This window comes from Mytilus trossulus, chromosome 4, assembly GCF_036588685.1.
Source record: "Mytilus trossulus isolate FHL-02 chromosome 4, PNRI_Mtr1.1.1.hap1, whole genome shotgun sequence".
Classification (NCBI taxonomy): Eukaryota; Metazoa; Mollusca; class Bivalvia; order Mytilida; family Mytilidae; genus Mytilus; species Mytilus trossulus.
This window is the reverse complement of record NC_086376.1, coordinates 62,149,518-62,177,015: the sequence shown is the minus strand read 5'-3', so window position 1 is coordinate 62,177,015 and position 27,498 is coordinate 62,149,518. Positions and strand designations below refer to the sequence as shown.

The 27,498-nt window shown below is 32.0% G+C and overlaps 1 protein-coding gene across 1 annotated transcript in view; it reads left to right on the top strand.

Moving 5' to 3' along the window:
- LOC134715706 (uncharacterized) overlaps window positions 1-27,498 on the top strand; it is a 32,552-nt gene that overhangs the window by 2,446 nt on the left and 2,608 nt on the right. Inside the window, exons 2-10 of the mRNA XM_063578060.1 lie at window positions 15,032-15,150; window positions 18,559-18,801; window positions 19,776-19,996; window positions 20,929-21,360; window positions 22,789-22,989; window positions 23,592-23,693; window positions 25,386-25,529; window positions 25,976-26,140; window positions 26,754-26,894. Coding sequence (XP_063434130.1) covers window positions 15,032-15,150; window positions 18,559-18,801; window positions 19,776-19,996; window positions 20,929-21,360; window positions 22,789-22,989; window positions 23,592-23,693; window positions 25,386-25,529; window positions 25,976-26,140; window positions 26,754-26,894 — 1,768 coding nt within the window. The remainder of the gene's footprint in view (window positions 1-15,031; window positions 15,151-18,558; window positions 18,802-19,775; window positions 19,997-20,928; window positions 21,361-22,788; window positions 22,990-23,591; window positions 23,694-25,385; window positions 25,530-25,975; window positions 26,141-26,753; window positions 26,895-27,498) is intronic.

Sequence of the window (27,498 nt, the reverse complement as noted above, 5' to 3'; positions counted from 1 at the left end):
AACTTTAACTGGATTCTTTCAGTAGCAATCATAATGTTACCCTTGTGATCATCTTGTTCGTAACTGCACTTTGCGAGTTTTATAAAGTGTTCTAGATAGACCAAGGGTTTAATGTTATTTCAAACCTTGTTTACCATCACCATTGTGTATCCCTGTACCAATTGAGGCTATCTTAACCATATGTTATTAATTTTTGCTTTTCTTTGTTTTTTCATCTACTTTTTGTGAGGACTCGGGTGTTAGTGGATAGTGTGGTTTGTTGGGCTCCTTATAATGTTTGTAAATAAAGGCAAAAGTAGTATACCGCTGCTCAAAACTCGTAAATCCATGGACAAAAAACAAAATCGGGGTACCGAACTAAAACTGAGGGAAACGCATAAAATGTAAGAGGAGAACAACGACACAACATAAAAATAAATAACTAATATAACATAAAGTTGTAAATTTTTTTATTCTGTATCTTGTATTTTGAATTTAGTTACATTTCAAATTTAATGTAGTAGGCGTTGTTAGTTCCGTGTTGAGTAAAATATGCAAGATATGTGTTTAATTCTGAATGCATAATTTACAGATTTATCGATAAGTGTCATATGCTTTATATGCATTACTTATGAGAAGCAAAAGGAAAAAAAATATTTCATTAAGCTATAGTAAACTTTGTTGTTTCTTTTTCAAATAAAAGTGTTTGTCGAATGTAGGAGAAATTAACACTTACTCGAACAGAAAATGTCAATGTGGAAACAAATAAAAAATGTATGTTTATTGACCAATCAAAAATTGTGTTTTCTCACCAGAATGCCAATATATTTAGAATACTAATGGGCCGATAAATGTTCACAGTTGTTTTCGGTAATTAATTCAAAATGTTATCCTTCTATCTTTTAAATGAACTTCAAACTTGACGACATTTGCAATGTTTAAAATACAAAGAACTATAACTTAGCCAGAATTGTGATAAGAATAAACACACGAATGGAGATAATTTAACTATTGAGTATTCGTCGGGTGCTTTACTGAAAGGTCACGTATTGTTTTTTTTATTTTTATGGGTTTGGTTTCACTGAAGTTCATACAGTGTAACTTAGTCATTGGATTACAGACAATGTTAAGAGAACTTGTAATTTGGTCGATCTGTCTGCTTGTACTAAAAACTGAAATGTATTTGTAATTATTAACAAAACAATATATCATAGAAACTTCCCAAATTATACGTGAATGTTTTTTATAATTTGTGGAAATAGTTTTACATTATACGATGAGAAACTCGCCATAAAATTGTTTATATGTCGTAGAATCACTGGCCTGTGACGCCTCGGATCGATATACTATGAACAAAGTGTTATTATCTACTGTCGTCTGCACTGCGGGTCACTTGATAATCGGGTAGATTGTGAGAAATCTTAATGACATGATTGCTTATTGATGGATTAAAGGTTTATTAGTTCCGAACCCTTTCCTTCGTGTTATGTATTGTTCATTGGAGCCAAAATAGAACAAATATTTTCATCGATGTCAACAGCTCTTATTTTCTGTTCGGATGAATACAATCCATTGAAAATAGATCCTACCTTGCGGGGCTTCCAGCGGTATAAACCTCGATAAAATCTATCAAGTAAATACAAGGAATATTTAAAGTAAACATCAAGTGAAGTTAAATACACAAATGTTTCATGACACATTTAAAGATGTGAATAGGTTATTTTTTGGAACATCACCGAGACAATTAAATTGTCAGACACACAGCATTAATCAGCTTATAAAAAGTGTGGACAACATTCTCAGATGATAAATACATATTTGGTAATACGAATTGGTCAATAAATTCGACTTAACAGATAAACACTATGCATACAATTATTGCGTTTATATGAATTGAAATCACAATAATACACACAATGTATATGTATCCATATTATATAGTATTTTGTGGACTTGTTTTTATGTCGTGTTTTTTTGTTTATGGTTTGTCATGGTGTTGTAATTTTCTCTAGAATACAGACAAAACGCGCGTCTGGCGTATTAAATTATAATCCTGGTACCTTTGATAACTATTTAACCACTGGGTTGATGCCACTGCTGGTGGACGTTTCATCCCCGATGGTATCACCAGCCCAGTAGTCAGCACTTCGGTGTTGGCATGAATATCAATTATGTGGTTCATTTTTATAAATTTCCTGTTACAAAACTTTGAATTTTTCGAAAAACTAAGGATTTTCTTATCCAAGGAATAAATTACCTTCACCATATTTGCCACAACGTTTTGGAATTTTGGGTCCGCAATGCTCTTCAACTTTGTATTTCTTTGGCTTTACAACTATTTTGATATGAGCGTCACTGATGAGTCTTGTGTAGACGGAATGCGCGTCTGGCATATTAAATAATATTCCTAGTACCTTTGATAAATATTGAATAATCCCATAGTATCTTTCGCTCTCTTTTCCAAAATTCTTCATTTGAGTTTTGATCTGACAATGTCAACAAACATTGCTGGATAGAAGTCGAGGAAAAGACTTAAATCTAACTTTTTTGAATACATTCTCAGATTTCAGGGTATGACTTCCAATTGATCTACTAGCACCACAGTACATCATCTTAATACAAATTTCTTAATATATTTTCGTTTTATATTCCAAAATTATTTTAAACAAGATTTCTTGTTATCTATTCAAAGAACACCTTCCTCTGTCCAATCAAAGATGAAGTTTCCTTTTTCCGAAATATTAATAAACCAATTCCATTTAAGACAAAATTTTAGATCAGACAGGAATGAAACAATGTCCAATTACAAATAAATAAACCACTCAGGACCAAAATGAAGAATCAAAATGCTCTACTCTTCGAAAGTTTGTCAACATATCTTCAAATTTTGAAGCATATGTTAGTGGTGACAATACCCATATATGTTTCATTTTATAAAGTCAGTTTAGGTTTCATTTGTTTTTAAGTCTAGTTAAGTTTATTGTCGCATGTATGTTTACCCAAATATTTTTTTTGTGAACATAAAAATGTGGTTTGATTAACAGAAGTATACTATAAAATGCATTTATCCCATACAAAGACTGTAAGAATATACAAAAACATTAAATGCATCTGCCCCAGCGAAAGATTGCCACAAAATTCCATAAAACCTGAAACGCTATCGCCCTTAGTAAAAAGGAACACTCAATGCAAAACGACCACACCTGTTTAAATGCATATATTCAATGACGACTAGGGCATTTTCAAATAAGTACTCGAATTGTCAACAAAGGCAACATTATTATACTGCTGTTCAAAAGTCGTCGATTGAGAGAAAACAAATCCGGGTTACAATGCTAAAAACCACCAACAAACATTAAAATGTAACTGCTAAAGCAAAAGAGAAAGTAAAACTAGATTAACAAAACAGAATGTTTGTTAACAGAAGGACATACTATAAACCTAATCAAGACATTCCATTATGTCTGCCTGAAAAACAGAACAGGCATAATAAAGTCATCCAGATATCAAAAGATTCATTTCCAAACCAAAGTGAGACAAATAATCATCTGAAACAACTAAACTGGTCAAGAAACAAACAATTCATATGACATGTGACACGAGCAATATCAGACAATAGCGGTTAATTTCTACACAAACGCTTACTTTAAACGATAAAACTGTAATCGCCGATAGCAGTCTAATAAGAAGGAATGACCAAAGTAAGTTCAAAATAGCACTTTCTAATACACGAAAAGGTCCCTTCCGAAAATCAGCCTTGGTCATAAACGCAAATATTAAAACTACAGTTCTGTAAAGAAATTAAGTTTGGAGATTCTGAGAAAAAGTTTTAAAAACAATGATATATCACTGAGCTAGCATTATTTCGACGTTAAACATTTATTCATACGATTAAGAGAAAATTAATGACATGGCTGGAAAATTAATGGCTGGAAAATCTTAATGGAGTAACCGAATAAATGGGAAAACTTTCGTGGTTTTTTGAAAACATCAGTATTTCAAATAGTTTATAATTTGTACATATTAATTACTTTTTGTAGACGTATATGTTTCTTAAGTTTATATTTCATAGTTTAGTGAGGATAAATATATTCAATAAAAGAAAACCATATCCTCCAGTCTGATGTTTATAAACTATCTTTACGTTCATTGGTTTTCCTGATTGAATACATTAACACTAGTCAGGGTATTGGGCCCTTTATAGCTTGCTGTTCAAGTCACAATGTTGAAAATCATACTTTTATCTATAATTGTTTACTTTTACAAATTGGGACTTGCATGAGAGAGTTGTCTCATTGGCACTCTTACCACATCTTCTCATATCTATTATTTTTATGTTTGATTGTCTTTATGTTTATTTAGTAACTTTGTGTCTGTTCTTTGTTGTTGTTATTCTATTTTGGTATATTACTATAAAATCAATTCTGTACTATTTCTATATACTCGAAGATGATTTACCTATGCAACTACCGTCACTTTATATGATAGTGTGTAAATACTTTCATTATTTAGCTATTGATCCACGAAGCTCTATTAAATTGTTTGTCCCTTCAGATGAGTAAGATGCTACCTAATGGAGATTTCCTGTCAAGCCCAAAAGCATTAAATCGTTCATAAATCAAAATGGCAATCGGAATTTTTAAAGGAAACATAATAAAACTGATTATTTATTGTTATTCATCTTTGCTAGAAGGTCTATTACACTCCTTAAAGGGATACTATTAATGGCCTGTCTCTGTTATTGAATATTCTTCTCTTTTTGAGACTTGCATTTCATGTATCTCGATTTTTATGGATGTGAATGCTAGTTTTGTTGGACTATTCGTCACTGAGACAACAACCTAAAGAAACATATCAAAATAAAGCTAGAGGACCTAACGGTTCAACAATAAACACGTGTATACAAATGGATATCAAAACTCATAAAATCAAATAATTAAAAAAATGACAATGCTATGGGGAAAAAAAATATCAAGTATGATTTCGAATAATAAACACCAATCTTTTTTCATAATTATTCTCACAAAATAAAAGGTATAAATGCACATAATAAATTTTCCACTGGTGGTAAAGCAAACAACTATCAAGTGTTCTTATAAAAAGTCAATGTATTTGCAAACTCTTAAATGTCAGCGAAAGATACAAGAGGGACATTTAAACTCATAATTTGAAAATAAACTGAAAACGCCATGGTCTAAAAAGTAAAATAAAAAGACTATCAGAAAAGCAATAGTATACAACACACAACATAGAAAACTAATGACGGATCATCACGATCCCCACCAAAAATTGGTGGTGATCTAAAGTGCACTAGAATAGTAATAAGAATCTGCTCCACATGTAGCACCCGTCGTGTTGTTCTTGTTATAAACGAACCCGTAATAAGTCTAATTCGTTAAGTCACATTCAGGAAAAGGGGAATTTTAAAAATCAATATTTAATGCAAAATAATATTCAATTCCAAGATAAGAGTGTATACTGTTGCACAAAAGAACACTTCCATAACAATACTACATGCTCTATTATTTATTAATTGATTGTTTTAATTGAACATTTATTTTGAATGGTCTCATTGTGTCGTCCCAAGGCATTTGCTAGTTGTTTATACGGTATGTATTTTATATTTTTCGTAGGGGCTTCGGTGGCCAAGGACCTGGTGCCTTCGACTCCAATCATAATTGGTTAGGTTTGTCATTTTTCCTGCCAAAGGTTGGTGGTTCTTTCTGGGTATTCCGATTTCCTCCATCAATAAAACATACTGCAACATACTAGCCAAAAGTGCAGAGAGCAACGTTAAACAATATCAATCAATCAATCAATCAATCAATCAGTCAATATATATTTATTGAAAGCTGCCCTTTGACAAACAGTTGTTAAAATCCTTGTCTTTATGTCTTTTGTTGGACAATAATACCACATCTTCTTATCTTTCTTAAATCTTTTTTTATATTTTTTGAAAAACCTACATCATGGTGAACATGCATATATAAAAGTAATCGTTACTACCTTGTATATGTACATGTATTATCTTTTAAAATCTGATATCTATTTTACTAACATGAGTATATAAGTAACACATGAATCTTATAACACATAGTGATTATTTGAAAATGAAGTGAGACTGTTAACAGGGTCAGTGGTATAACATAAGATTGCACGAAAATTGGATAGAAGGTTTGAGGTATTAGAAAAAACTGAAATCACAAAAAAATTGAACTCCGAGAAAAATTCAAAACGGTAAGTCCCTAATTAAAAGGCAAAATAGAAAGCTCAAGCCATTAAAAGAATGGTTAACATCTGCCAAATTCCTAGTCAGAGGAAACAATAGGTGTATCTAAAAGTAAATAAAGACACCTCATACATGTTGCCTCTTCAGTTTTGTATGAAAGCAAAAACTGCATAGATCAGTATGCACATTTATTGCAGATTTGTATAGGAAAAATCTTTCGAAATTGCATACTAGAGCATCCTTAACCTAGTTTTATACCATTTAAAATAATTATTTGACATAAAGAAAATAAACAAAACTATTGAATGTGGATAAAGTGCTTTATCATTGATAACATTCTGACGTAAATCAAAGTCACAGAGAATGTAAATATACATACCTCCGTAGACCTTGTTCTGAAAAGTTTATTTTTAATAATCAATATTGTGTGATCTTTAAGACTTGCATGTTATTTTCATTCAGTATTAGATCATATACATATCAGCCTATTTTACTGCGTTGTGAAACCAACATTTATTTGTTTTTGACAATTATCGTACAATTAAAAATCTTTTTGGTGTCCAAATCAACATTTTACATCTTTTCTCTTATAATTATATAACGCGCTCTTTTACATTTCCCCATTCGGTGAACCAAATGTCTGGTCCATCTTTTTGGCTAATGTAATATCATATGTTTTACATTGTATCTGCTATAAAGAGATAAAACCTACCCTCATATAGAGCGTTATATTTACACTTAAACACAAAACCAAAAATTAAATGCTTTCTAAAAAAAATATTTATTCATAATACCAGGAATAATCAACTCATAGTAAGAATCAACCACGTGATATGCCTGTTACTTGTCAGGTTATTTGGAACACGTGTTCATTGCTTTTTTTCTGTTTTTGTTTGTACATGCGTATCATTAGGTTGAGATTTTTTGTGATCCGTGTCTTTTGTTATGTTCTGTAATTCCTAATTTGATTTTAATGTTCTATTCTCATTTCCGCCTTGTTTATATTAAACTAGAGGTTCTAATGAGCCGGCCTCGCTCACCTTGGTCTTTGTGCATATTAAACAATGGACACATGAAAAAAAATGTGTTTTGGTGTTGGTGATGCGTTTGTAGATCTGACTTTACTGGACATTCTTGATGCTTACAATTATCTCTATCCATAATTGATTTGGCCCAGAAGTGACAGTTGAAAATAATTTGTAAAAATTAGAAAAAATTACAAAAATTTTGAAAAATTGTTTAAAAATTACTTTTAAGGGTAATAACTCTTTAAGGGGTCTATTGACCATTTTGGTAATGTTGCCTTATCTGTAGTTCTTACTTTGGTGTATATTATTGCTGTTTACAGTTTATCTCTTTCTATAATAATATTCTAGATAATAACCAAAAGCAGCAAAATTTTCCGTTAAAATTACCAATTCAGGGGCAACAACAGGTTGTCTGATTTGTCTGAACAATTTCATGGCAGATAGGTCTTGACCTAATAAACAATTCTACCCCCCATGTCAGATTTGCTCTAAATGCGTTGGTTTCAGAGATATAAGTCAAAATCTACATTTTACTCCTATGTTCAATCTTTTTCGATGGCGGCCATCTTGATTGGTTGGTCGGGTCACCGGACACATTTTTTAAACTAGATACCCTAGTGATGTTTGTGGCTAAGTTTAGTTAAAATTGGCTCAGTAGTTTCACAAGAGAAGGCTTTTGTAAAAGTCACCGACGACGGACGACAGACGTCAAGTGATGGAAAAAGCTCACAGGTGAGCTAAAAAATGAACCCAACACTTTATAAAGTTCATGCGTTCTAAGCGCTTTTCTGCAATTACGGATCCGGAACTCTCAAAGACGAATATTTTAAAGCTATGAATGATATAAACAGTTGAAGACCTTTATGACCAAAATTTATTTTTCTATTAAGTCAATTTTGCCATAGGGAGTTGAAACCTTAGTTTCTTATAATTTCAAAATTTATTGACGTAGATTTAAAGAAAAAGTTTGTTGTAAATCATGTCAGTACCGAAGTACTGACATAAATTATAACAAAGTACCGAAGTACTGACATAAATTATAACAAAGTACCGAAGTACTGACATAAATTATAACAAAGTACCGAAGTACTGACATAATTTATAACAAAGTACCGAAGTACTGACATAATTTATAACAAAGTACCGAAGTACTGACTACTGAGCTGACGATACCGTCAGGGACCGATAAGGGACTGGTAAGCTCAGTGAAACCTTTGAGTAAAAAAGCTGCTCGGTTATTTTGCACCTCCAGTTGTAGTCAGTAAGCCTTTGTGGAAAATGCATAAAATCTTACGGAGTTAAATTACGAATGCTTTCCTATCTACCAACATTGTCGACCTTTTCCAAGCAGCCTAAGTGAGGTAATATTTTTTTTACTTAGAGACAGTAAAAAATGCATAGTTTGTAAAATAAAGTTTATGAAAAAAAAACCAATCAAGGAAATGAAATCCTAAGCGGGAATAGTTTGTCAAAATAACTTTGTTTACTTAAAACAAATCAGATATAATAATGCCTTCTATATTGCCTGTTTTTCAATTAAAAGCAATCTTTCTACACATGAAACTTAAGACGTACGTCTGTAGAGTTTTACTGATTATTAAATCAACAGTTATGGCATATATGGATTCGTGTTATAGTTACTTAACCTAAATCAATTCAAATTGTAGTTATTTGATACTTTTATCAGTATAACTGTTTCTAAAGTTCTATTTTTCTATGAATAATATTAACTGAACGGAGCCAACCATATAGTATATCCTCACACATAATTAAGGTGGTAGACCAAGGTTAAGGGAAATAACTCTTAAAATCATCAGAACGTTTGTGTCAGCCATTTTCATGAATACGTTCTAAGCTTCTAGTATATATAGATTATTTTCAACCTGTTTCAGGTAAATGCTTAAAATACATTAATAAAACTTGACTATTACAAACGCATCACTGAATTAAAGAGTTATCTCCCTGGACCAAGGTCTACCCCCTCAACATCCTCACCTTGAAATGGAAGGTATTACTTGTAGATCATAAACTAAATATTGATTGATTGTTGTTTGCTTAACCTCAGGGGTAAATATTTCATGCATACTCAGACGAGATAAGCCCAAGAAGTACTCTCTTTCGGTATGTCAGTAAGTCTAGATATGTTTAAATACAATTATTAAGACTTATAAATGTATATGGTGTATAAATCTATGTCTGACACAAGTGTTATCCTTTTGGTCAATATCTCATGGCGAAATGTGGTTCAGGGAAAGTATAATGTTATAATGTTTAGCAGTGCACATGTATGAATTACTGTTTATGATCTACGCAATCAAGTAAAGCTATTTGTTGTAAGACAGAAGATATTGTTATAAATAGATTTAGAGGAAGGGGTCATGGGTCTGGTCGTTCTTATGGAGCTAAACATTTCTCGTAATACGAGAGCCGTGGTGTAGTGGTTAGTGCATCGGACTACTAGCACAAAGGTTCCTGGTTCGATTCCCGTTTGGGATGACAATTTCAGGAACTCAATTTTCGGCTCTCCCTTGACACCATTTGCGAGTATGGTCTTGAGGAAACGATGATAGTCCGTCGGACGGGGACGATAAATGGCTGACCCGTGTTAAGAGAGAGCCATATCTCTTGCACGTTAAAGACACCCTTGTAGATTTCGAAAAAGAATAGGCTAATGCCGCTACAAGGCAGCACTCGCACCCGCAAAGTGGAGAGGGATTAATATAAGTTGCAAAACTTGTTTCCCAATCCACTATAAATAAATATGTTTAAACTTTAAACTTAAACATTTATGGTAAATACATGGCTATTTTACTCATAACATTTTCCTAGTTTGAGGGCCCTTTTACTAAATCCTGGATCCGCATAAAATTCGTAATTCTTCAGTAAAGAATGGCAATAATTTCGAAAAAAAATGCTGAATTTCAAAAAAGGAGCAAGATAAAAAGTACTAATCTACGGTTCGTATGACGGATAGACACACAAAGTTCTCTTATACGTGCATTTATTTCTTACGAACCTTTCACAACCACCAATAATGCAATTGATCAGTCCACACGATTATTAAACAAGTTAGTGGAGAATATAACAAGCAAAGCAAAAAAATTTCGGTTTCTTATAAATATGACTAAGGCATGCCTTAGTTTGATGTTTCAAATTCATCATAACTGAAATACATTTGACGTTTACATGCTCAACAAAAAATAACATAATGATACTACCAAGAGACATGACAAATAATCTTATAATGTAGTATCAAAACCGACAGGTCGCAGCTGATAACTCATAATCATAACCAAACGCCGATTTGCTTCCATGTCTTCAAGGTAAAAAGTAGAAAATAAATCAATATATATATATAAAACAAAACAGTTCAGGAAACATAAAACAACAATCTATTCAAAAATATATAAAAAAAAGTTTTACGATTTTTAAAACGAGTTAGTCATAAGCGAAGCAAGTGCAATTTCAACATGTTCTTAACCACACTACCTTACAACAAGCAACTTATATATACGGCGACTTTTAATGAGTTTTGTTTTTGTTTAACTTAAAATGTGAGACAAGTGCTATTAAATTTAGAAAGATATTAAACCGGCAGTTACATTTCCTATTTTAGGGATTAAATTTCAGTCGTACCATTATGTATACTGTACATTTGAAATTCAAGCTTAATTTTATTTACGTCCTAATCTTGCCATCTAGACTGTAAAGATCTCTGTTTTTCTAACATCAAGTTGTTATTCCAGCTATTTTTGAAAATGGCAACCGTATATTTGAAACAAATATAAAAAAAAATCATATTAACTGATAATAAATTCGTCTAAAGCTACTTTTGCTTTGTATCCGTGCTATTTAAAGTCAATATTCTACCATATATGATTTCATAATATGAAATTCACAGAATATGATTCCGTGCTTCTTATAAAAAAAAAAAGAAAATTAAATGGGGCCGATCAACAACAAAAAATCGAAAAAAAAAGATAGACAAAACCATGCCCCCTGTTTCCCCGGATGAATAAAAAAGAAAGACAAACACAAAAAAAGTCCAGAAACTATTTATCAGTTTGTGTTCATCAATAATGTATAACTTTTCTTAACATCTTGTCAAACCGATCTGCGCCAAAAATGTTATATCGCGTGGTGCATTTTGAGACTTTTTAAAATCAACTTCCTGTTTATTGAATACTTATATATATGCTTACACATTATAGCTATGCACAAATTGCCATCCCAATCTTCTACGGAATTACAAATACAAGCTTCCTGAAATTTGTCATCAGGCTACACTCGGACATACTTTACTGTGTGACGTATTTTAATATGCATTACTCTTCAACTTCCTGTTTACGGAATACTTAAAAAGCTCTGCTGTCGTGCATGGACATATGCTCATAGTTCTACTTGTTTACCATTTTGGAAAATTTTCCAGTATTAAAATGTGAAAGTATTTAATGTGAGATTCAACAGATGTTTTTTTTTGGGTTTGAATATTACTTAAATTCAAGTATAACAATCCTATCTATTAATATTTCTGTTGACAAATAATTCATCTTGTCGATGTACATGTTAGAGAGATCGGTAAAAAGGAGTTCGTATGCCTTTAGGGTTAGATGATATATTTGACAACGATACTACATGCGAACATTGTGGCTTATGTGGTCTGGTATGAGGATATTACATCCATAAACTGTTCATGTATTTAATCATAGTATTAATAATTACGGCCAAGAATCTTTCTCAATAAAGTCCATGCGTCCTTAGTTAAACCCGTGATTATTGTCTAACCATGAGTTGTGATGTCGAATAAGCAACAAATATATCTTGCCATTAGTTTTCTCGTTTGAATTGCTTTATATTAGTCAGTTCGGGTTCTTTTATAGCTTATAGCTTACTATGTATTTTGGGTTTTCCATTGTTACAGGTGACTTAAAGATGTTTTTTTCTACTTTATTTGATCTCTGGTAAACTGTATTTTTTTACTTCACATATTGACCATATTGACCATCAAATATCAATTATGGACTTTAAAATATGACAAAGAATATTTTTCTAGTAAGTTCATATGTACATAGTAAAACCCGTGACTATTTTTCTAAATAGGAGAAGTGATCAATTATAGATTCTTTAGTCACCTGTTATTACTATGTATCATTTTCCGTTTGCTTTAACATTGCCAAAGGACCTATTACTTTATATAGTTTATACCCAATAACACTACATTTTACTTTGATCATTGAGACTTCCTAAGAATTTTGGAAAAACCCTTACTTCTTCTCAAATTGTAAATTTTAATTTAGTCTTCATATCTTGACCATCAAATATTAATTTAGGACTTTATAAAAGAGTCCTGCTGTCGTAAATACCCGTTATGCAATATTTTATAATTTTGAACTTAGCTACTCCCTTCCACCGCTATTATTAAAAGTAGACAAAGACAGATACTCGTATAATTACATTTAATTCAATTTGTAACTTGAGCTGGTTAAGATCCTAATCGCTGTTAAAAATAACAGGTCTTGTAAGTGATATACATGACCTTCCATTTTTATTTGGTCCAGTAAATCTGGGCGTTAACCCGACTCTGCATGCCATAGATCAACCATCCGACATTTAAGGTTACAGTCATAGTTTGGGTACCAGTCTCGGAATAAAAGAAAGAATCTATTTCAATGGATACATGTAAGAACCCGCATAAATCACAGTTAGGCATACAAAAATGTTTACACTTTAAAAAAAGTATAAGATCTATTATTTATCCTCTTATAACACTGATATTATCAATCTATTTTATTTCTAATTTTCACAATGCTGTAGGTCGTTTGTTTTAAAAAAAATATATATAAACGAAAGAAAACTTGAAAAACTGCTAAAAGCATAATATCTTAATTGAAGAGATTTCAAAACTTTTGACAATATGCTTAACAAACGACTATATATTATTAACTAGCAGTAAATCTTAAGTGTGGGAAAAAGTATAATCCTGTTCATTTGTTAACATCAAACAAAAAATTCCCCATTGGCAAAATATTTAAAATACTTTTTTATTTAATTGACCAGTATGTTTTTAGTGTATAAATATAGGTACTGGTTTTAAGTTTGATTATCTCCTGTCATTTTAGGTATGAAGATGGATAATTCCTTACAATTTGGTTTAGTTCTCCTTCTTTGTTTTTCTATTTGGCCAAGGTATTGTCTATTCTATTCGGAATACAACATATATTTGAATTTCTTCTCTCGTTTAATAAGAAAATCGAGGAAAATGAAAGAATTAAGACAAGACCATGTACATGGAACTATTTTTCATGGATAAGGTATGACTAATGACACAATGTATTTACGGTATTTTATATTTTGATCTGGTTCTTTGAATTTTCTACCTTACATACGGAAATATGTATTATCTCTAAAATGAATGTTTTTCTTCTTTCTTTCAAGATTTAATCATTTCAATGAGATACCAGGAAACCGAAAATTTATTTCTGTTACAGAATTAATATCTACATTAGAATAATTTAATTTTGGATTTAACGCGTTTTCTGATTGGCTGACATTATTTTGTTATTACCCCATATACATAATTTAGTCACGTGACCGTGCCGTCATCAACGTTTTTTTCATGGTTTTCTACGGTTTTAAATTGAATTTAGAATTAAATTATAAGAAATGACTGTCATATTTTTTCTGTCTATTCGAAATAACAAAAAATGTGGTGCACACTGTTGAATAACCTGCTACGCGCGTTATTCAGTGTGAACCAAATTTATTCATAGACAGAACAAATATTTCAGTCATTCCTTAAATAAAAATGTGGGTTAAAAATATAAAAATAGTAACCTAGACAAATGCTAATATGAATATGTTAACAACATCAAAATTGAGATGAATTGGTTGTTTTGAAATAAAATGTAATTCAACTTTGGCCAATATGCTATGCTTGACTTTATAAACACTTTGGTTCTAATCGGAACAAGTTCATTTAAGTATGAAAATTCATATAACCACAAGAAACTCTTTAATATTACCGGATTTCATTATTTACCCAAGTGGCTAAGTGCTAATGTATCTCTTCTTTTCATATGTAAAATACTGTTTTATGAATATTGTTTTAAGAATACTGTATTCAGTCGATTTGAAATTTAACATTTCAGGTGTGGCGACATTTTACGAATTGAAATGAAAAACTTAAACTGTCAAAACAAATTCGATGCTATCTCGGGTCGTCTCGAAAAGATACAAAGCTTACCGAACGTCCTTCATTTTACAATATACAATGTGTTTCCTTAACTGATCGAATGCATATTAAACGATACTGGTTCATTCAGGAGAAAACTATTTCAATTGACTAGGTCATTTCAATATTTATAAATAATCTTGTTCGTGATCTGGTCATGAAAAGGTGTATTGTTTAAATAAAGTTTATGAAAGACACAGAAGTACACCTTACCTTACCTTATATGGACGATACGAGGTTGTTTGTTTTTTACAAAACAATTTGTATTTACTACAGACTTAAGGAAAAAAGTAGGTTACTATTGTAGCATTTGTTGATCGATACGAGTTTGTCCACGTCAATGCTAAACTGTCACAATTTATGAAGAACATAAATCTGCAAGTCCTTTTGTTATACAAACAGCATCAGGTGTTTGTACTCCATCCCATCTAACCCAAACCTAAAGCAAAAACTGCAAAACGCCCTTTTTTGTGTAGAAACGACAAATGGTATTCGGATTAAATTTAATGTATTTCATAATTCCACTTTATTCAATTTTTTGAAATTACAACCCATATTTTACAGATGCGGGGCTGATACAAGAATATTAAATCTTGATGGCAAGACTGCCGAAGATGTGCTTCTTCAAGAAAAACCAGAAGGTTGGCAGGAAATGCAGCACTGGTATAACAAATATAAGCCAGGTAAAACTAAAGGAATCTATCTTAAATTGATTAGTTGTTGAAAAAGCTAAAGCAAGCAATATTTATCTGACCAACAGTTAGTGACAATATTTGAGTTTTCAATCTTTTGATAGCACAATAACCCTGATTCTGCAGTTTGACTTTTAGTTTGAATACTAACAGTTTATTTAAATAATTCCATAATAGAGACTTCTAAGAAAGTAAGTTGATCTAGATATACAATTTCTAGTCTACTGACTTTGGCTAAATTGCATATTTTTATATTTTAATAACTCAAATTCTGTTTCACGTGTCTGTGGAACTACTTTTCTAGGAAATCCTTAGTTATTTATAATTTGTGAAATATCGTACAGATCTTGCTTTCAGATGCGAAGGTTTTGATCATATTTGAAGAATTGATTTGAAAGGTAACAATCTACATCTGCCTTTATTCATAACTTTTATCGTTTTAAATTGGTTAGTGTTCTGTGTTCAGCGTGTATGAATAATGGATATCTTATGTATATTTCCTATTTTAAATGTATCAAGTATTACTAAGTTTGTACAATTTTGTGCAGCATTATAAAAAAAATAATGAATTTTAATTTTAAAGATTTTATGACTAGCAAGCTCAACTCTTTGCATACGCTTATGATCAATTCCTAAAATTTGTAGACATAGACTTGAAATATGACCAAAACGTTTGTTGTTATAGAAAAAGAAGTAAGAAGATGTGGTATTACCGGCAATGAGACAACTATCACCAGATATCAATTTGTTTTTATATAATATTTAGTTTAAACAATCGCATGCAAGTTTGTCTCTTTCACTTCTGAGCGATTCCAACACGTTGACTTTCAAATGTTTGTTATTGAAAAGCTATTTGATTAACGCCGTCATCAGCTACCAAATATCTGTACACATACCCTCATACTAATCACCAACAATACATCGCTTCCAACCCTCATATACTAGTCAGTAACGATACATCAGACCATACATCATTACAATATTGTCATTTAAATAAGCCACCATGCATTGCTATCCTATTATCATTGTCATCAGTCACAATGAATTGTTAAACTACCATCATACTTACCATCAGTATACTTGTCAAGCATCGCTTCTCTACCACCATTCGAATGAACCACTATCCATCGCTAAACTACCCTCATATAAAAAAAGAATATGTGGTATTTGCTCTCCCAAAGGGTCAAAAAATGAAACAGAAATTAACTACTACAGGTCACCGTTAGCTCATACTTATAGTCCAAAACATCGCTTCAATACAATCACGATACATGTCATACCCTACTATGCAAATAATCAGTCACCGTGCATCGTTACCATATCGTCATTTTGATAATGCATACATTGCTGCCCTACTGCCATTGTATTCAGTCACAATGAATTGCCACCGTAACATCATTTTAACCATCCACCATACATGTCATACATCACTACCCCATCATCGTTTTATTGAACCTCATAATTATTGAACCACTATACATCGCTACCCTACAACCATACCTATCATCCAAGACATTGCCTCAATACCGTCATTATGTTACTGTACATCGCTTCCCATCCTCGTACTAATCAGTTACAATACATCTATACCATACCGTCGTACTAAAGAAACGTCATTTCAATATCGTCATGATTAGCAGCAAAAACAAGGTATTTAATAAACCCTTGAAAAATATGACAAAATTAAACTTATCAGAAATGGCCACTGATCGTAGTATTCTTTTCTGTGCAGGCGCGGATCAAGAGGGGGGGGGGGGGGGGTTCCGGGGGTTGGAACCCCCTTTTTTTGGACGATCAATGCATTTGAATGGGGACATGTAATTGGAACCCCCTCCTTTGTCCTGGGTTAGGACTCCCCCCTTTTTAAAATGGCTGGATCCGTCCCTGCTCTGCACATGCACTTATATTAATTTCCCTGTTTAAACCAGTATATGTGGTAATCATTTTCCAACGATAGGGGAAAGCAAACATATAAAAATTCAAACAACTTATCAAAATTGTCTGCATTTGTTTTTCAATCACAAAGTGGCAAAGCAAAAACATAACATATAGAAAATTCCAATGGGGCAAGTCAATGTTCAATACTTTTCTTCTACCAGTAAAACATCTGCTAAAATCTTAAGTTTAGTTAAACTATTGATTGGAAACCGTTCAAACACAGGTAAATGTATAATTAATTGTTTTCACTATTTACGAATATGCACATCTTTTATTATAATAACCCATCAATAGTACCAGTATTGATTTTTATTACAGTGAAAAAAACAAGGTCAAGGATGGTCACTGGTGTGGAACGTAGTTCATGATTACATATTTTTATTGGCCATTATAAAGTGTTGATTAATGTAACAACAATGTCGTCAAAGACGGTCTATTAAATGGATGGAATATATGTATCTCGGATTTGTTTTATGTCCATCGTGCCTTAAAACAGAGCTAAACATTTCAGATCATTTCACATTTACAACAAAATAAATAGAGTCGAGGATGTCCCTACTCTTCTAGAAAGTTACAAATAACTCGGCTCAATATGAAGGCCGGCTATAACAACACATTTTAGTGTTCACTTCGATAGTGGTGATCCGCTGGGACATCCAGTACCTCACCCTTTTTATATATTTGTGTTTAAAAAATGCCCTTTGATATATATTTTGACAAAAAATAAAACCAAATAAACCTATAGCTAAATAATGCTATTTTATGAGCACCTACGATCACCCAAGGTCTTTGCTGGAGTTTGTGCTGTCAAGTCTTTAGTTTTCTATTTAAGTTTTGTTGACTGTTGGTGTTTTGTTTGCTCTGGTCATGATTTTGAATGTTCCATAGTTATCTTCCGACTCTCATTTGTGAAGAGTTTTGACAAATATCTGATGTTTATATTATTGACGTTTGAATCGGATCTTTAAAGAAATACTTTCATCTGATTCAGTTTCAGAAACTGATATCAGCAACAACCTTATCTTATTTTCTCTCCACTTTTCTTGCATATCTTGCTTCAAATAATGACCTATTCCAGCGACTTTTTTTTTATACCATTCAGTAAACACATTAAATGACCCGGACATCTTATAATAGACACGTACCTCGTTTAAGTTTTTTTTTATCTTTACATAGTTATTGCTATTTTATGTTCATTACTTCCTTTAACAACACGTGACATCTATTGTTAGGCATTACGTAACGTAATTATGGTTTATATTCATAGTTAACATGACGTCATAATACAAGGTCGTGATTTCAACAGACGTATCAAGTTCCTGACAAATATGTTGTGTTGTAAACAATTTGTAAATGAATATACCCCACAAAGAGAAATCTTTAAATTGCCTGTAACAAATGTAGTCATACATATGATGCTGTTTTGAATTTTAATCCATCAACGTTTATTTTATTTTATAGGCTTATGGGCAGCCTTAGATCAATCAAATCCAGACAGACATGTCGTGGAGCGTCTTCTGAAAAACTGGTGTAGACTGACGTGTGTGAAGAATGGCAATATAGTCAGCATCAAGTCTCTGGTTCGAGACGACATCCACAAGCGTGACCTGTTAGAAATGATAGAAAGATATGAAAATCCCAATGAAATGGCTTTAGCCTTGTCGGCCGGGTTTGGATTTATTGTTAAAGGATGGGTGAAGGCAGGTTAGTTTAAATAAAACAATAAACATTATATAGAATCATATGCAAAACAGTGTGGCTGTGGCCATTGATTGACGTCCTAAATCATCCCATCGACTGGGACAGATTATGTGAACTTTTGTCTGTAACGACCACTGCTCACTATGTACTTGTTAAAGACACTTAAACTGTGGGGTTACCAAAGGTTCTCAATACCTAAATAAAGTAATTCGAAAAATTAATCATGAATAACACAATGTTATATGATTTATATTAATAATACAAATCAAAACATAAAGGTTGTTCCTGATTAATTTTTCGGATTATTTCATTATTAAAGGCGTTAAGAACCTTTGGAGACCCTACAGTTTAAATTTTATGATAAGCAAGTAGTGAGCAGTGTCGTTACAGACAAATGTTCACATAATCTGTCCCAGTCATTGGATGAATTAAGGACGTCGATCAAATGCCACAATCACACTGTGTTGAATATGATTCTATATTCTTATGTATAGATATATTAATCCATAAAAATACAAAAACCAACGAAAAAAGAGAAATCACAAAAATACTGAACTCCGATGAAAATTCAAAACGGAAAATCCCTAAAAAAATGGCAAAATGAAAAGCTTTTACGCATCAATAGAATTGAAAACAATTGTCATATTCCTGAACAATTTCTATTTCGTGCTCAAACGTCTGCACACTACTTCTTTGATGTATTAGCAAGAATTGTAAATATTTAAAAAGAGTTTTTGTTTGTTACAATTTGTCTTTGAATGTATAATTCAAATTCGCTTCTGACATATTTATACTTGTGACATGTTTTACCAGTACTTAAGATGTTTCGCTACTCAAAAAAAAAAAAAAATCAATAATGATTTGGAATGGATTGCCATGACACAACAACTTTGAATTTTATTTTCCAATCCTGGAGAATGCAGTAAGCCTTGTTAGAATGATCTGTTTTATCATTTATAATCTAATACTTTTAATAGATGCAGAACTCTTAAAGAGTGTAGATGTCAACACCAGAGATTTTTCATATCAATATGCCTACCCTGAATACCCAGAGACTCCACGACCATTACTGGCTTCAGCTTGGGAATCAAATAATTTTGATGCAGTGGATGTCCTCATGAGTATGAAACCTGATACTCGTGTATTGTGGACTTATGAAGGATCGTCGAAGAATCCACCGAAGCCTGTTTTCTTTCAGGTATTTTATTAATATAAATATAAGGAGAAGTCGTTTGATTGCCAATTAGATAACTATCATTCAGAGTTCAAATTACGAATGTAAAAGCAATTGGTCATCATAAGGCCTCAAACAATGGTAAATTAAGGCAACAGTAGTATACCGGTGTTCAAAAGACAAAAATCGATTGAGAGAAATCAAATTCAGGATACAATCTAAAACATCCATACCTTATTGTCAGCTATACAAAACGTATTATAAAACCAAATCATATATCGATAACTTTACGTGCTGATAATTTCAATAAATTCACCCTACTACTAAGATATACTAGTAAAGAAACTGTCATTTCATTCTTATTGCCTTCTGAGCTATATGTTACTGTAATGTAATGTGTCATTGGTAACATTGGGCTTGTTTTGTAAAATTGTTTGTTTTATGATTGTAACACAGTAATGACTGCTGTACCCATATTTTGACTATTTAATTTATTATATCTGTTTTGTTCACGAATCGCTGTAAATATAACGGAATACGATGAGACTTTTGTAAAAGTGAGAGGTTTAGCGCTATAACACCAGGTTCAATCCACCATTTTCTACATTTGAAATTGCCTGTACTAAGTCAGGAATATGACAGTTGTTGTCCGGCATTCGTTTGATGTGTTTTGTCATTTGATTTTGCCATGTGATTATAGACTTTCCGATTGAATTTTCCTCGGAGTTCAGTAATTTTGTGATTTAACTCTTTTCTGCTGGTCTCTAGTCTAAAATAACTTTTCAAAAATATGTTTTGAATAAAATCAATATCAAAAGTCGATTAGTATTCTGGAAAAGATTGTTGTCTTCAATCCTATGTTTGATTTTTTTTCTTTTCAATGAGCATATTTCAATATTTTATTTTCACCGTGCTATTTTATAAATCCGTTACACCCCATTCCATTATCTTTTCAGCTTTTATGTGGAAATACTGTGCCTAAGGATGAGAAGGTTGTAATGCGAGTCCTCGAAGGATCAGATCTTTCTGCTCGGGATTACGATGGCAATACAATTTTACACACTGCAGTTATTTATGATGCATCTGAAAATATCTTCAAGAATCTCATGTCACTAGGTGCCGATATCGCAGCACGTGACAGCAAAGGAAGAACACCACGTGACGTGGCTGTGAAATTGAACAAATCTGTGTATGTGGTTGCAATTGACGAATTTATTGTTAAACTAGTCAAGGATAAAAAATTCAATGAAGTGGAAAAACTAATATTACATAATTATGACCATTTATCGGATATTACAGACAGTTCTAAACGGACAATAGTTGATATTGCCAAAAGGTCCAGTAGTCGTCAGATTTATGAAGTAATTAATCTCACAACTGCAATTCATGTAAGTAAAACAAGCAAAGTTTTCAACACAATAAAGTCATGATTTCACATCGCCGTTGATCTTTTGCGAAGTGATCTTCACTGTAAAAGCCAGACTTCAAACGGGCATGAGGCAATATGCTATTGTCTTCTACCTTGACAAAATATCTGAAAATAGAAAAAAAACCCGAAAAGGCAAACGAGGTTGAACTAAAACACCAAACAGAAGTCAAAGAATGAGCAACAAGACAAAAGTTTATGGTACTAAATTATAATCCTGGTACATTTGATAACCATTTAAACCACTGGGTCGATGCTACTGCTGGTGGACGTTTCGTCCCCGAGGGTATCACCAGCACAGTAGTCAACACCTCGGTGTTGACATGAATATCATTACTATGGTCATTTTTATAAATTTCCTGTTGACAAAACTTTGAACTTTCAAAAAACTAAGGATTTTCTTATACCAGGCATAGATTACCGTAGCCGTATTTGACACAATTTTTTGGAATTTTGGGTCTTCAATGCTCTTCAACTTTGTACTTGTTTGGCTTCATAAATATTTTGATATGAGCGTCACTGACGAGTCTTATGAAGACGAAACGCGCATCTGGCGTACTAAATTATAATCGTGGTATTAGTACCTTTGATAACTAATTAATTCAGCTTCTCAAGGAGGTCATTTCGTGTTAATAATCTAAATTTCTCTACACTGAAATTCTTGTTCGATCATTGTACTCTATGAATATTTAGTTGGCACAGGTTGAAATTGCTGCCCATCGATTTGTTCAACAAAAAATAAAATGTAAGAAACTTGCAATAGTATAACCCTTTAAAACATTAATTCGAATGTGCAATGTTTTTCGTCTACATTTAATTTACAGGAATATGAAAACCCGTTAATTGTTAATATACATGTATATATATTGAGACATGTCACGATGTTAGCTCAAATTGAATATATCTGATCATGAGTATTCGATTTGCTCTAGCAGGGTATGTCATATTTCAAAGTGGTACGATAGACATTTACCAAACTTCTATCTGAGTTGTGATACTCTTTGCATTATTGTTGTTGATTTAATGATCTGTAAGCGCACACATTGGTCTTTTAATATCAAGGAGATGAAAAACAAAATACTTAGTATACGGATTTTCTTGCTGCATTGAAGACCCATCGGTGGCCTTCGGCAGTTATCTGCTCGTTGGTCGGGTTGTTGTCTCCTTGACAAATTTCCTATTTCCATTCTCAATTTTATACCATAACCTAATTGAAAAAGGACGCACACACACATACCAACACGTCGACTAATAATACTGCACAGTAAACTAAGACTGAACAATACGAACCCCACAAAAACAAGGTGTGATTTTATTAAATGTTAACATGCACAAACAACAAATATGTTAACAATGAGTCCTTTTTCTTTATGGACAATCTTTAATTTAGGCATACATTAAAAGAATCTTCACAGCTGTAGACGATGGATTAATAGAGGATGCAAAGAAATTACTGTCATGTAAAAAATATTCAAATGTCCGAGATAAATGTGGACGAACGTTGTTACATCGATGTATAATGAAGGAGAAGAGTGATATGCTGACGTATTTATTGGAAGTCTGTTCTCAGCATATAAACATAGGCGATAATGTATGTATAATAAACAAAAAGAAACGATAAAAACATGGTCATATAAATATATTAACTTTTAGTTTATGTTTTAAAACATGTTCGTTTTTATAAAGTGTAAGGAAGACAACTGGCAGTTTCTCTGATTATTTTTAATACAAGTATTATTTATTTCTTTTAAAAATATGTTATTGAAAAGCATGATAAATGCAGTGTGTCCAAATTTATGTAACGACATTATGGTGTGAATAAAATAATATTTCTGTAGAGTCATCTCAATCTTCAAATTTGCTGTTGTAAACTAATTACTTATAAACGTGGCCTTTTATATTTATATTTATTTGGGAAGATGTCTTTTTTGGTGAATTTTTTAGACTGCTGCAAAATGTTTTTGATCATCAACAACAAAAAAAGCAGAACAAAGGTTAAAATGCAAGCTTTAAATTTTTGTGTGGAAGTTTTGGAGTGGATATAATAAAATATAAAGAAAATAATAAAATTCTTAAAAAACGATTATTTAAAATGAAAGCGTCTCCCATAGATGTTCTGCTCATTCGGTTTTCTGAAGTGTAGGCCTAGTAAGTTTGAAGATTTATTTAATATATGATACTTTCAATTTACAGCTGGACAGAACCCCACTTCACTACGCATATCTTTTTATGCCACAGAATGATGTTATTGAAAAGTTAGTAAAGGCTGGTGCAATGAAGGATAGACATGATCCGGTATGTATAAACTCAGATGTTATATAGTAGATTAAAGCCATCGTTTATCTCATATCTTAATTGACTGTCCCTTTGGTGTCTTTCGTCCCTCTTTTAATAACGACAAGGAAACATGAGAAGGCAAAACGACAAATAAGTAATTGTTACATGGATGAATTATTGTTTCATTAGCACTCATATCTAATGACTGCCTTTTGAAAGTCAACTAATCACGCAGCACCCATCATACAATTCTTAACAGCATCACACGAAAAAACATCAAATCGTAAAACATATTCAGATGAATTAAACTTCACCTGAACGGTCTATGCCAGGATTACTATGTCAAGACACTTTAAATCAGATCGTTACGGCAAAAACATATGTTAATGTCAATATATATGGTGCAAAATGTGGCAGTATGTACATTCCTCCTGGATTTCAAAGAGCTTTGTCGATGTCTGACAAATAGTTTTATAGAAGAAATTTCGTCTATTAAAATAAGTGAAATAAAACGAGACCATATAGCAACCAAGTGAAAACCACAGCACAAAATACTAGAACATAAAACGTCTGAATATTTTTGGTAACGAAGCAGTTAATCTGCGAATTAAAAAAAACCAACAACCGATTTTCACTGAACACTGATGCCGGGAACAAGTATTACAAATTCAAAGTTTCAAACATTACAGATTGATAAATCAGTATTATGCAAAAATAATGACACAACTTGTGAATGAAAAGCTATATATAAGAAGGTTCGTGTTTGAAATGAAAATACCTTATATCATTTTATAATTTGATAATTGTTTGATACTATAATGCAATAACCTCTCGAGTATAATAATTAAAGTGTGGCTTCTGATACCTACGTTGACGATCAGTTCAAAAGTGGCCGTATATTGAAGAAGAAATAAACAATAATAAGATAATAAAGTCTATATACGAGACACCATATAAAAAAAAGAAGATGTAGTATGATTTCTAATAAGATAGCATTCCACCAACATTCAAATGAATATTTCGAAATCTGTTCTGTCTGTCTGTTCAGAAAATCTACCCAAGGAGGAGAACCTGAGAATTTAACAAATATTATCATATTAGATAAAGAACAAATATTTTTTTATGGGCTCTATTTCGTTTGCAATAGAAAAAAACACTGTACAAATGTATTAAATCTTCACAAAATAAGACAATTTATAAAAAAAAATCAAAATATTTTTATTAAATGTTTAAACAAAGAAGTAAATATGTATAAATAAGGGCAACAAGAGTATAAATCTGTCCAAAGGTCATAAATCGACGGAGTAAAACCAAATGTAGGGTGCAAACTAAAACCGAGGGAAACACATCAACTATTAGAGGACCACAACGTAACAACGGAACACTGAAGTGCAACGAAAACAAACGACAATGCAACATAAATAGAAACAAAATATTAGATAGCAATGGCCATATTCCTGATTTAATCCACCACTTTCTACATTTGAAAATGCCTGTACCAAGTCAGGAATATGACAGTATTGTTCATTCGTTTTTTATGTGTTTTATCATTTGATTTAGCCATGTGATAAGGGACTTTCCGATTTAATTTTCCTCTGGGTTTATTATTTTTGTTATTTTACTTTTTAGAACAGAACACAAAAACAGAGTGATATAATTACAAATTATACTATCATTATAATATAACTATATATATTGTATGATTTGTAGAAAGGAAGAAAAGCAGCAGACTACGCATTAGATGCAATTGGAACCCAAACCCATTCTGCTCTGAAGAAAGATGTCCGAGATTTTGACCTGAATATATACCTTGCAGAACGTGATTTTGATGAAACAGTGAAAGACGCAATTAAGGTTATTGTGATACATCAACCTCACTCGTTTTTATAAAGATCTATCAAAATACAGACATTATGCCTTGTGGTCCTAATTTGATAATGCTCATTAATTGATAACAAAGTGAATAATTTAATTTTATGGATACATTTAGTAGACGATCGCTTACACCTACACATCTTTGACATCCACATGGAAAAAAAACTAAAGACATTTCATTTCAGATTAATACATTCCATAAAACTTTAATCAAGTTTTAAAGAAAAGCGTATACTGAATTTTTTTTTTTCGAAAAATAAAACTTCTTTTTTCTTTGAAAAATGTTACAGCTTGCATATTATAAAAACTTGATTTAAAATACAGGTTCGTTTAATGTATACGTTATGTTGTTGTCTTATAGGGTTATAGAAAACTTCACTGTGGGAAACTTATCAATATATCTGAACGCATTTTATTTATTTCAGAAAGGAGACCTAAAATCAGTAAAAAGTTTGATCTCAGGTGTTCAAAGTTACAATACGGATCTGTCCAGGTTTAGTTATCTGTTGTTTGACTGTATGGACAACAAAGACACAGATATTGCTAAATACCTTATAGGAATAGGATTCAAGTCAGAAATCTGGAAAGAGGTATATTTACATACATATATGCTCTTTATGCTATCAACTAAAATAAAACGAAAACACTGTTAATTAGCAATTGCATAGTAAATAATATTCAATAGACCACTTTCGAGTTCATCCGTCACCGGAAAAAACTCGTCAATTATACGCGCCTTTATCATCGTCATTTGTGCGTTTAGGGGCGTCGTCACTTCCTTCCAATGTTGAGCGAGTGGTTGGAAAACTATAATTCTATATTGTACGAATTATTCGGCAAATTGAATTCTCAAAATTGACAATCAACACTGCTGTCATTAGGGAAATGTCAGTAAGTACCTACAGAGCAACCATTATTTCTAGTTTATCCTGCACAAAGACGATCACTAAGACGCTTGATGAACGTAAATAGTGCAGGGATACAGGCGAGCCCCTCTATCTGGTAAATGACGTCATAAAGGCGTGTATAATTGACGAGTTTTTGCCGGTGACGGATGAACTCGAAAGTGGTCTATTGCATTTGTTCAATTACAGATTTAAATGTGTATAATTTTTAACATATTATAAGTTTTAAAGCAAATACATTTTGTTTACTGATTGCTGAAATCCACATAACGTGACATGTTTGCATTTTATATTATAGTATACGAAATGTGACCCTAACGATGATATGTGTGCAATGATGGAGTGTGGACATGGACCCACCTCCTTGAAAGAAAGGGCAATGGAAATGAAATGTGAAGATTTCGTTAGTTTCTTAGAAAGGAGACAAATGAATGGAACAGTAAGTGATTTTAAAAGCTGTTATTTAGTTATCTCCCTTACATCATAACATGTCTTAAACCCGACATAAAATGGTGATTTCAAAGCTGTTATTTAGTTATCTCCCTTACATCAATATATGTCTTAAACCCGACATAAAATGTGTATTGAATTTGTTTTTGTCGTAATAAAAAAAAGTTTTAGGTTTTCATAATGTTATATACCTTGTGTAAAATAATGAGATGCGTTTTGATTACACATAAAACAGCTAAACAACACACCAACAAACATTTGTGTGAACAATACCATGTCACCGTCCACAACTAATGCTGTTAAGTATGCATTAAGAGGCCATGGTAAGACGAAATTTGAAACAATTCTAAATAACAAACAATGGCAATGATTTATCTTACAACAATAAAAAAAACCCGCAAAACAAATATGACAGACAGCAGCAAACATTAACTACTTTATTGCATTATATATTGTACATTGTGTTTCCTTCACGAGATATATATAATATAAGCTGTATGAGACACAACCTATAAGAGGTTTTGGGCCAACAATGGGTTTCTATTTATTACTTAATTTGGCATTTTAAACCACCTTTTAATTGAGCGTCGTTT